The sequence below is a fragment of the Schistocerca gregaria genome, chromosome 3 (assembly GCF_023897955.1).
Source record: "Schistocerca gregaria isolate iqSchGreg1 chromosome 3, iqSchGreg1.2, whole genome shotgun sequence".
Taxonomy (NCBI): Eukaryota; Metazoa; Arthropoda; class Insecta; order Orthoptera; family Acrididae; genus Schistocerca; species Schistocerca gregaria.
Window position 1 is genome coordinate 895,625,609 of NC_064922.1, and position 12,972 is coordinate 895,638,580.

The 12,972-nt window shown below is 44.4% G+C and overlaps 1 protein-coding gene across 1 annotated transcript in view; it reads left to right on the plus strand.

Annotated features, from left to right (window-relative positions):
* The first annotated feature begins 612 nt into the window (after nucleotides 1–612).
* LOC126354612 (aminopeptidase N-like) overlaps nucleotides 613–12,972 on the plus strand; it is a 111,160-nt gene continuing 98,800 nt past the window's right edge. The window contains exon 1 of the mRNA XM_050004371.1: nucleotides 613–698. Coding sequence (XP_049860328.1) covers nucleotides 691–698 — 8 coding nt within the window. The 5' untranslated portion in view covers nucleotides 613–690. The remainder of the gene's footprint in view (nucleotides 699–12,972) is intronic.

Sequence of the window (12,972 nt, forward strand, 5' to 3'; positions counted from 1 at the left end):
GCCCGCGAAAGTCAAAGGTCCCGAGTTCGAGTCTCGGTCGGGCACACAGTTTTAATCTGCCAGGAAGTTTCGACAAAAACCTCGTTTGCACCCCACACGCAGAGGACTCTATAGTTCTCAACCTAGCTTGTTACAGAACTTCTGAAGTCTCTACTACAAGCCGTCCACTCGCTTCAAAACCAAAGTGTAACCATTAGTTCTGGGGCAGTGCTGCAAACGGAGAGCTTGCTGAGACTCCTTAAGCAAGATCTTTCAACAAAACGACTTTCAGCACGACACTGATAAAGCGACAGTTCGCTTGTACTCTATGTTTTGTCCCCAAATGAGCCACTGCTTCGATTGTAACGTAGAGGGGCACTAGACCTTTTGGACACTCAGCTTGGGACTTCTCTGATTATCTGATTGGCGGATGCTTGAGATGAAGGAGTAAACAGACATACGAGGTCTTTGCACGCACTAGATTGGTGTCTGGGGTTTCTCAGACGTCATCGGAAAGACAATGTCGATCTTATCTCTGGTGGTATCATATATGGCATTAAGCGGCGGAAAATGTGAAGTACTTCAACTTGTATTCCTCTATAAAAGCCACTCTAACAAAACTTCGCTGTGCCAGTCTGTTATAAACTGAGGAACTCTACGTACTTCTCTTGTGGCACCACTGGCGGCTTCAGAAATTTGAAGCATTTGTTGATGAAAAGGTGCGTCATAAGAATCGTATCATAGAATTAGGTATTTATAATAATCCAGCTATTTAATGTTTAGACAACTGATGTGTTGGCTTATTACACATTTACAACATCATATATTAAAGTTGTTGTCGGCCGCGGTGGTCTCGCGGTTCTAGGCGCGCAGTCCGGAACCGTGCCACTGCTACGGTCGCAGGTTCGAATCCTGCCTCGGGCATGGATGTGTGTGATGTCCTTAGGTTAGTTAGGTTTAAGTAGTTCTAAGTTCTAGGGGACTAATGACCACAGCGGTTGAGTCCCATAGTGCTCAGAGCCATTTGAACCATTTTGAACCATTAAAGTTGTTGATCAAATTTTTCATTCTTCTTCGTTTTGTTCTTTTAGTACCGTCTTCTTATAGAAGTATAGAAACATTTTTAATATATTCTTCTCTTCTACAAGTACCTTTTCTTCAAAGGTAAGTTGTTTCAAAAAGTTGTAAAGAATTTACATTTTTTTTGAATTGGCTACCAACTTAACAGTTTAACACTACAGTGAAGTATTTAGACGTCGGTCAGATCTGTTCATGCGAAGGTACGCATACATTTCAGATGCCTTTATTCATTAACGATGTCTTAACTGCGCAGGTTCCCACCCCGTACAATGTACTGATACGACGTAACCCTTCACCTTTTGCCAACAGGTGTTACGTTGCAGAGCACGACTGCATACCATATTCGTAAGTTTTTCTGTTGGTGTCCACTCATTGGGGATTCTGGTTTTCAACTGTCAACCAGCATCCTAGGTATTTCAGTCTACTTACCCTCTCTGGTATGCTCCACACAAATTGGTGATCCCATTGTCTAACTATTCTTTCTGCTGACCAAAGTTTTTATTTTTTGGAAACTTATATTAAGTCCGACTCTTTACTGGCGATGTTAATTCTGTCGAGAAGGAATTGTAGGCCTTATAAGACCTCAGCAAGTGTTACAGTGTATTCAGCATAGTGTATAACATTCAAGCATTTAACATTGGTTCTGAGTCATTTATTGACATCATACAAAAGCATTCCGGAAAACTGCTACAGAAATTAAGTTGATTTTGCTGGAGGTAATCCGCATCCTTGAAACTTCCTGGCAGATTAAAACTGTGTCCTGGCCAGGATTCGAAACTGAGACATTTGCCAATTTCGGATCCCAGTCCGTCACGCAGTTGTAATCTGCCGGGAAGTTTCAAATCCGCACACACTTCGCTGAGGAGCGAAAATTCGTTCTGGAATATAAGTTCTCAGCTGATACCTTTCAGCATTCTAAAGTCGTCTGAAAATTGGCTTCTTACCATGATTCGGGTCATTCTTTGCAGTGAAGTTGTTTAATTATATGATGTGATGTTTGGCGTTGTCAAACACTTTCTCAAAATCGATAAAGCAAGCTAAGGACGTTCACCTACGGGTAAAGACTTTTTTGAACTAACACCTGTTTAGGAAACAGGGCATCTCTTATTTCGATATCACTACTAAATCCGGACTGCGTTTCGTTTATGTTTCCATTTATTTTTCTGTGTAGAGGGCAGTGCAGAATTCTCAGAACACATTCAGAGCAGTGTTAGCATTAGCCTTCCTTGACAGATTTATGAAGATGGATTTAAACCATTCTACCGGTATATTCTCAATGTTATAAATCTCACTGAAAAAATTTAAGAGAATTTGGTCTTTATTTCATTTTGCCAATCATAAAATAATTGTGAAATATCGGGACAGTAAAACAATAGTTTCGTTTTTATTATCGAAGCATTTTCTGTTGTCAGTCACGATATCATTTTTATTTATCTTGCATGCAATGTTCTTTGATATTTAATTCTATTCCCTTGTCCTTTTTTACTCAAATGCAAATAAAATTAAAAAGCGCTTGGAAATAGGAATTGTTTTCTGAAACGTTTAGTGCACAAGATGAACAAAAGTGGTAAAAATCATGACTGTTAACAGTGAAGCAGTTTGATAAAAAAAAAATGAAATTATTCGTCGTTAGAGAGTGAGTCAGCAGTCTCGTTGATAGCGCAGTCACTTTTGTCGATGTAGGCTTATTTACATCAGTCTGCGGAGAACAAGGTTGTTAATAACGATGTTTTTGCTGTTATCGAATTGGCTCCCCAGACTGTGGTGGTACACTTCAATAGTCCATAACGATCCACTCCAGTTTAATGTTGCCGGAACCCTACAGCTTCCCACGAGGTCCTCGGGTTCTCTGTCAGAGTGCCTGTTAGCAATATGAGAAACTGACACCTCGTCTTTTTAGAGTTTGGCTTCAGTGTGCTTCCTCTGCGGTACTGATAAAGATTTCGAGTGGCTGAGATATATGCCTTGGCCTGCTGTTGCTCTTTCTAAAGAGTGGTAATGATAATTTGTTTTTACCTGGCACACGTGCGTCAGTACTCTAACTTTCAAGATATGATCAGTTAAATAATATCAGATGGCAGTTAAAGATTAAGAAATTGACTTGCACTCGTTTTCTATGCATTCAAAAGGATATTCGTAATATTCTTAGTACAGGAAAGGGATACCAGAATGGCCTGCAGTGTCCGTTCATGAACTTCGTGCAGATCTTTTTTCAGACGTCTGGGAATTCTAACTCTGTCATCCCTGTTGGTCAAATTATGGTCTCCTTCAAAAGTGTCGCGCGGGATTAGCCGAGCGGTCTCAGGCGCTGCAGTCATCGACTGTGCGGCTGGTCCCGGCGGAGGTTCGAGTCCTCCCTCGGGCATGAGTGTGTGTGTTTGTCCTTAGGATAAGTTAGGTTAAGTAGTGCGTAAGCTTAGGGACTGATGACCTTAGCAGTTAAGTCCCATAAGATTTCACACACATTTGAACATTTTTTTCCTTCAACAGTAACTTTTGCCTTCATTCAGTGAAGGTTAGAGAAATAAACGGTTTGCATTTGAACCACACCTCCATTATCATTTCAAACGAATATGTACTCAATTCTGTTGGTTGACTTGCAGTATGATTCTAACAGAAATATTTTCTTTGTATATACAACCTTTACATACACAGTCTTCGACAGTCACAGATATAAATTTCTGTATGTCTCTTATTGATGATACAGTTTGTTAGATGGGGACGTAAATAGTATTCGAGTTTATGCCCGTGTACACCCTGGTTAGCACGAATACGTGTCATGCTATAATGAAGCGAAGCTAGAGCCTGCAGAGCGCTGACAACATTTTTTTAACTGAATTTATTGACCATTAGCTTGCACCATACAAGCAGCTCATACTTTCATAGTCATAATATTTGTTTGTTTACAGACACACACACACGTAGCACAGTGAAAACATAGCTACAGACAGACCAGTACTACACAATCAAGTGTTATAGAACACTTTCGTGCACCCCATTGTTGGAAGCGGATATTTGTGGCAACGGTGAACCTGTACATGGCGTTGAAAAGCCTGTTTTGCTAAGAAAACCGTCACACAGGTAGCCAACGTCTGACCAAGCCTACAAGTTCTTGTAAAAGCATTGTCTTAAAAACTGTACCAATGTTTTATTGTTAATGGGCGGCTCACTGTCAAAGGTAATGCCAATTATTACCTTTCCGTGAGACAAATGCAACGCAAGTGGGACGCTAAAACTATTTACTCTAGGTGCTGTAATGGTCTGCCTTGGAATCTCCTGAATATCTAAATACTCTTGGACTAGGGGAGGAAGAATTCTAAGGATCTACAAGCGCCCAGTTAAGTGCTGTATAATTAGATTTGAGGCGGTAGATTTTAGACTGTTCGATTCGACTTTTTTAAGAAAAAATTTGGGGCAGAGGTATCGCCGGTGTATATGGTTCGGTGGCTACCGCGCTCCAGCCAAGAGTGCATTGAAAGGGGTGCAGCGCATTGTTCCCGAACAACCAGCAAGCGCTTTGCATTGACATTTATTAATTTTTGTGAGCTAACCTCACATACAGATGCGTAGGAACAACACATATAATCAGTTATTGAACGTACCATCGTATGGTAAAATTTACGAAACAATTCGCAGCTAGCGAATATACGTTGCCGTTAGTTGTTCGAGACACATGAAAATTTGCCCAGGACCGGCAGTCAGACCAGGATAGCCTACTCATCGCGAGCGGTCACCTTCACTACACTGGTCATTGAGCACTTCTCCAGCAGCGACCAAGACTCCCGTATATGAAGCAGTCACAACCCTTATGATCGCACAGTTCGTGATTCCCGCACACGGAGACAAATGTTATGTCGTCATGCATGTCTGAAGGACAGTGTACTGTGAAGAAACGCACACCGTATAACAAAGACTTGTAACAATCGATGATGAACGTTAAAGTGTTGGTGCTGTGCCGACGTTCAAGTCCTGTCCAAGTCCTGTCATAGCTGTATGTCGACAGGTAAATAGCATTTCTTAGCCATATACTCTTATTTTATATGCTCTTTCAGGGCTAGCTCACGGTCTTTGAAGACTCGCAGGTATTTGAATAACATCTCCAAAGGGAAGTACTGCGGGCCTAGCGCTATTACCGCGTTCCATTTAGCTGTAGATATAGTAGATCAGTTTCTTGAGAGCCACTGCAGGTGTCACTTGTGATTTTAAAATCTTCTAGATATGTACTTTACACACAAATACATATATCTTCTGCGTAATATAAAACTTTCACCTTCTCTGGGAACATCCTATGTAGGTCAATGATGTAGATATTAAAAAGAATACGTACTAGAACAGATCCCTGCGGCAACCCTATACTCGTAGTTCGTTGTCTTATTGTACGTCCTTCATGTAAGAGTAGTAGGAACAGCGAGCAAAGACAACAGGCGCCGGCCGCGGTGGTCTAGCGCTTCTAGGCGCTCAGTCCGGAACCGCGGGACTGCTACGGTCGCAGGTTCGAATCCTGCCTCAGGCATAGATGTGTGTGATGTCTTAGGTTAGTTAGGTTTAAGTAGTTCTAAGTTCTAGGGGACTGATGACCACAGATGTTAAGTCCCATAGTTCTCAGAGCCATTTTTTGATAACAGGTGTTTCGAAAATGGGTTTTGTAGCTATCAATAGGAATACTACTTACCATAGGTGCTGCTTAGGTCCGGGAACAAAGCTAGTAGATATGCATTTCGGCTGAAACAGAAATGTATGTCACTAACCAGACGTAGGAGAACATTTGCAGTATCTGTTCCTTTTTGAAAACCCACCTGATTACTGGGGAATAGGTAATCAACAGCCACTCTAATCGCTGTTTGACCATTCTTTCCTGCTCTATGTAGGAACAACGTAGTTATGTTATTGGTCGGTACAATGCTACCGAACTAGAATATTAGGATTTTTTTCTGGTTTGAACACAGGAATTATTCTGCCTAGCTTTATTGATTCAATATTGCAGCATTCAGACCACATTTTATTTACAAATACGCAGGAGGTACTGTTGTCCTTTGTATGGCAAAAATGATAGCATATTGTAGTGGACTGGGTCGGGGACAGTATTTTTCTCAGAGCAGAAAGTCCCCTGCATCTCGACCATTGCGAATGACTGTAGAAGAGGGTGACTTAATCGGGATTTGGTCCTCTATAATAGGATATTGTGTGACGGACGGAGGTGTCTGCTTTTGTAACGTAGGTTCCTTAATACTCCTCGTAGGCAACGGATTGAAAGAGCGTGGTGTCGAGGATTTCTTGAAGCCATTCACCTTCTTCCACAGTGTTGACATTGTACTGTTCTTAGTTGTAGAGTTGCAGAGGATTTTCCAATTTTTCCTCTTCTTATCTTTAAAAAAATTCTTGGTTGTCGTTTGTATTTTTTGTGGGCCTATATGATTTTGCTTGGTACTATGTCACAACTGCTCATTGCTTCCTTATCTTCGTTCAGGCTAACATTCGGTAATCCACCACTCAGGAATAGCTTTCTGTTTGTGGTATAAAACGGCATTTTCTAAGGAGTTGCCCCTCCGGCGGGGTTAGTAATGCACTGTGTTAGTTTCTTCGGAAGTCTGTTATTGTGGAGGACTTGCTTTTAAAACGTTTTTATTGCAGTTATCTTTCCAGGTTTTCCGTCTTTGAGGGGCGTAGATCAGCATGGTTCTTTCTCTCTACCAAGAAGAGTCAGAATAATCAGCAGGTGAAAAGGATCCCAGAGTATCTACTTTTACTTCCCAGCTGGTTACCTGTGCCCCGTGAGGTGATGGGAAGCTGAGGTCTATTGCTGATCTCGTTAGTAACGGCGGATTTATCTTTGTGGGGGATGAGTCATTCAGTAGGACAAGGTCTTCTTCTTATAGGGTGGTCTTTAATAACGCACCATAGCAGTTATCATTCTCGCATCTCAGTGACCTGTGATGGACGTTAAAATCCACCACAACGAGCAGTGGATGGCAAAATTACTGCAGCAGACATGGCCCGCAGATATCCAGTATATTCAGGTCGGATTTTGAGCTTCGTTTTATATTGCTGCGTCTTGTATGTTTCGGTTGTTTCAGTTAAGTTCAAGAATATTGTTAGGAATATTTTCTTTCAGATGTACAGCAACACCTCCATACCTGACGTGTCTGTTCCTTCTTAATTACGTCGTAGACAGGAAAGTGTAAGTCATCTGAGGGCTTGAGCCATGATACAAAAATGGCACAGACTGAAAATTTATGTGTTTTGGTGTAGTGGCTGAGACTAATTTATTGAACCTAAGTCGCCTAGCATTTCATTTTTCCATGCTCTTGGCAACTTTCGCTATCGTTTTAAGGAACTGAAGAGAGCAGATCAGTAACACTAACAAGGGGACCGTCTCAGGTATGTCCAAACACTTCGGCTCATTTTTGGCACGTCGCTTGTGTACAATGTAAAATGTAATAATTAAAATATTTTGGCTCAACATCCGCCACAGTTTTTGAGAAAATCACTACTAAAGTTCATGACTCGCATTTGATGATACATAACTGATAATTTCTCACTATCATACATCTTCCCAGAGATCGAGGAAAGAAGCCTTTTTGACTGCCTCGTACATACTTTTAAGGTAAGCGCTCTGAAACGAAGTCCTGTCGGCGTAGCGGCCAGTATGTCTCCGTTTACGGAGGGGCGAAGACGTCTTGTTTGCATCCCTTCCGCGGAGATCGCGGACGTGCGTAGTCTGTGCACATGTTCGCCGCCGCTTGATTCTACGACCGTTGGTAGACGCGCCATGGCTCACTTGTATCGAAAATTCAGGATGAGGTTCAGTTTTCAGTCTGTTTGTGCAAGACACAGGGCTTTTAAATGGAAATCTCCCTTCGTGACGAAGTTCACCTCGGACATAGTAGGCGTCCACCTTTCTATCGCTAGTAGACGTATATGTCAAAATGACAAGTGACGCCGTCTGTCATGACGTACTGTCCAGATATGCCAGCGGCCTCAAGTTCAAACACGCCAATGGACACTCAGCAGCGGTCAACGTCGATCATGTGGGGCTCGGATTACGCTCTCTGCTCGTCTTCACCGGAAACTACACAGGTACTCCGCAAGTCACCGTGCAGTGCGTGGCGGAGGGTACCCTGTACCGCTACTAGTCATTTCCTTTCCCGTTCCACTCATAAACAGAGAGAGGGGAAAACTACTATCTGCCCGCTTCCGTATGAGCTCTTATTTCTGATTATCTTCGTGGTCCTTAAACGCAATGTACACTCTTGGAAATGGAAAAGAAGAACACACTGACACCGGTGTGTCAGACCCACCATACTTGCTCCGGACACTGCGAGAGGGCTGTACAAGCAATGATCACACGTACGGCATAGCGGACACACCAGGAACCGCGGTGTTGGCCGTCGAATGGCGCTGGCTGCGCAGCATTTGTGCACCGCCGCCGTCAGTGTCAGCCAGTTTGCCGTGGCATACGGAGCTCCATCGCAGTCTTTAACACTGGTAGCATGCCGCGACAGCGTGGGCGTGAACCGTATGTGCAGTTGACGGACTTTGAGCGAGGGCGTATAGTGGGTATGCGGGAGGCCGGGTGGACGTACCGCCGAATTGCTCAACACGTGGGGCGTGAGGTCTGCACAGTACATCGATGTTGTCGCCAGTGGTCGGCGGAAGGTGCACGTGCCCGTCGACCTGGGACCGGACCGCAGCGACGCACGGATGCACGCCAAGACCTACGCAGTGCTGTAGGGGACCGCACCACCACTTCCCAGCAAATTAGGGACACTGTTGCTCCTGGGGTATCGGCGAGGACCATTCGCAACCGTCACCATGAAGCTGGGCTACCGTCCCGCACACCGTTAGGCCGTCTTCCGCTCACGCCCCAACATCGTGCAGCCCGCCTCCAGTGGTGTCGCGACAGGCGTGAATGGAGGGACGAATGGAGACGTGTCGTCTTCAGCGATGAGAGTCGCTTCTGCCTTGGTGCCAATGATAGTCGTATGCGTGTTTGGCGCCGTGCAGGTGAGCGCCACAATCAGGACTGCATACGACCGAGGCACACAGGGCCAACACCCGGCATCATGGTGTGGGGAGCGATCTCCTACACTGGCCGTACACCTCTGGTGATCGTCGAGGGGACACTGAATAGTGCCCGGTACATCGAAACCGTCATCGAACCCTTCGTTCTACCATTCCTAGACCGGCAAGGGTACTTGCTGTTCCAACAGGACAATGCACGTCCGCATGTATCCCGTGCCACCCAACGTGCTCTAGAAGGTGTAAGTCAACTACCCTGGCCAGCAAGATCTCCGGACCTGTCCCCCATTGAGCATGTTTGGGACTGGATGAAGCGTCGTCTCACGCGGTCTGCACGTCCAGCACGAACGCTGGTCCAACTGAGGCGGCAGGTGGAAATGGCATGGCAAGCCGTTCCACAGGACTACATCCAGCATCTCTACGATCGTCTCCATGGGAGAATAGCAGCCTGCATTGCTGCGAAAGGTGGATATACACTGTACTAGTGCCGACATTGTGCATGCTCTGTTGCCTGTGTCTATGTGCCTGTGGTTCTGTCAGTGTGATCATGTGATGTATCTGACCCCAGGAATGTGTCAATAAAGTTTCCCCTTCCTGGGACAATGAATTCACGGTGTTCTTATTTCAATTTCCAGGAGTGTATGTTGGCGGCAGTAGAATCGTTCAGCAGTCAGCTTCAAATGACGGCTCTCTAAATTTTCTCAGTAGTGTTCCTTGAAAAGCATGTCACCTTCCCATTTGAGTTCTCGAAACATCTCTGTAACGTGTTGTTCGAACCTACTGATAAAAACCTAGCAGACTGCTTCTGAATTGCTTCGACGTCTTTCTTCAATCAACCTGGTATAAATCTCAGACACGCGAGTAGTAGTCAAGAGTAGGTCACATCAGCGCCCTATATGCGGTCTGCTTTATAGTTGAACCGCTCTTTCCCAAAATTCTCCCAATAAACCAAAGTCGACCATTCGCTTTCCCTACCACAGTTCTCACATATTCGTTCCATTTCATATCTCTTTACAATGTTACGGCCAGATATTTAAACGAGTGCCTGTGTCAAACAGGACACTTGTCATAATTTACCCGAACACTACAGGTTTGTTCTTTCTTTCTACCCATCTGCATTAACTTATATAGAGCTAGCCGCCATTCATCACAGGAACTAGGAATTTCATCTAAGTCGTCTTGAACCCTCCTACAGCCACCCAACTTCAACGGGTTACTGCACACCACAGGATCATCAGCAAACAGTAGATTACTGCTCAACTTGTCCCCAAAATCACTTCCCTGCGGCACTCCTGACGTCACCCTCGTATTTGACGAGCACTAGCTGTCGAGAACAACACACTGGGTTCTGTGATTTAAGAAGTTTTCGATCCGCTCACATATCTGTGAACTTATTCCATATGCTCGTACGTCCAATAACGGCCTGCAATGGGGCAATGAGTCAAATGCGTCTAGAAATATGGAATCTGCCTGTTGCCCTTAATCCATAGATCACAGTATTTCATGTGAGAAAAAGGAAAGCCGCGTTTCGCACTAGCGATGGTTTCTAAAACCATGGTGATTCTCTGACGTAATCTTCTGTCTCAAAAAAGTGTATTCGAACTATGTTCAAGGATTCTGCAGCAAACCGAAGTTATCGATATTGGTCTGTAATTTTTTGGATCCGTTCTTTTACTCTTCTTATATACCGGAGTCACTTGCGGTTTTTTTTCCATTCACTTGCGACTTTGTGCTCAGCTAGAGATTCACGATAAATACAGGCTAGGTAAGGTGCCAATGGCGTTGAGTACTCTTTGCGAAACCGAACCTGGTGATTTACTTGCTTTCAAATCTTTCAGCTGTTTCTCTACGCCTGGGATTCTTATTACTATGTCGTCCATACAGTGGTCTCTCCAGTGGTCTAATGATGGTATGTTTGCACTACTCTCCTAAGTGAACGATTTCCTGAAAGTGAAATTTAACACTTTGGCTTTCGCTTCTCTGTCTTCAACTACCACACCATACTGATCCCATTAGCTTCCCTTTGAAGTGCTCCCTGACGCCGTTGCTGCCTTACAACCAAATGGGGAAGTACTGGACTAAGTAGCCGCAAAATCGAATATTTTCACAGCATAAGTGTCGCTTAACAGAACCAGCCAGGTTAAGATGGAGCTAACTAAACACGTGCCGACATGCACCAACAGTAGTGGCTGTCAAGTAATAACAATGCATGACGGACAGCCGTGCAAATGTTCTGGATGTGGCCAGGAAGGCCTTGTCAGGTTGGCGAGTCTCTAACGATCCCTTACGCAACATCCACTGGGCGACCAGCAGCAGGATCATGCGGCCATTACCTTGCCCCTCACTCACTCCGACGCCACGCCAAGGACAGCTTTGAACAATAACGCGCCGGACGCTGTTCGACAGCAGTCATTGCCGGCCCCAGCTTTTGATACCATAGACATACACTATGGGAGCGAAAGTATCCGGACACCCCCAAAAACATACGTTTTCCATATTAGATGGGTTGTGCTGCCACCTACTGCCAGGTTCTCCATATCAGCGACCTTAGTAGCCATTAGACATGGTGAGAGAGCAGAATGGGGCGCTCCGCGGAACTCACGGACTTCGATCGCAGCCAGGTGGTTGGGTAGCACGCGTGTCATATGTCTGTACGCCAAGTATCCACACTCCTAAACATCCCTAGATCGACCGTTTCAGTGAAGTGGAAACGTGAAGGGGCACGTACAGCACAAAAGCGTACAGCCGACCTCGTCTGTTGACTGACAGAGACCGCCGACAGTTGAAGAGGGTCGTAACGTGTAATGGGCAGACGTCTAACTAGATCATCACATGTTGTTGTTGTTGTTGTCTTCAGCCCTGAGACTGGTTTGATGCAGCTCTCCATGCTACTCTATCCTGTGCAAGCTGCTACATCTCCCAGTACCTACTGCAACCTACATTCTTCTGAATCTGCTTAGTGTACACATCTCTCGATTTTTACCCTCCACGCTGCCCTCCAATACTAAATTTGTGATCCCTTGATGCCTCAAAACATGTCCTACCAACCGATCCCTTCTTCTAGTCAAGTTGTGCCACAAACTTCTCTTCTCCCCAATCCTATCCAGTACCTCCTCATTAGTTATGTGATCTAACCATCTAATCTTCAGCATTCTTCTGTAGCACCACATTTCGAAAGCTTCTATTCTCTTCTTGTCCAAACTATTTACCGTCCATGTTTCACTTACATACATGGCTACACTCCACATAAATATATTCAGAAACGCCTTCCTAACACTTAAATCTATACTAGATGTTAACAAATTCTCTTCTTCAGAAACGCTTTCCTTGCCATTCCCAGTCTACATTTTATGTCCTCTCTACTTCGACCATCATCAGTTATTTTCCTCCCCAAATAGCAAAACTCCTTTACTACTTTATGTGTCTCATTTCCTAATCTAATTCCCTCAGCATCACCCGATTTAATTTGACTACATTCCATTATCCTCGTTTTGCTTTTGTCGATGTTCATCTTATATCCTCCTTTCAAGACACTGTCCATTCCGTTCAACTGCTCTTCCAAGTCCTTTGCGTCTCTGACAGAATTACAATGTCATCGGCGAACCTCAAAGTTTTTACTTCTTCTCCATGGATTTTAATACCTACTCCAAATTTTTCTTTTGTTTACTTTACTGCTTGCTCAATATACAGTTGAATAACATCGGGGAGAGGCTACAACCCTGACTCACTCCTTTCTCAACCACTGCTTTTCTTTCATGCCTCTCGACTCTTATAAGTGCCAGCTGGTTTCTGTAGAAATTGTAAATAGCCTTTCGCTCCCTGTATCTTACCCCTGCCACCTTCAGAATTTGAAAGAGGGTATTCCAGTCAACATTATCAAAAGCTTTCTCTAAG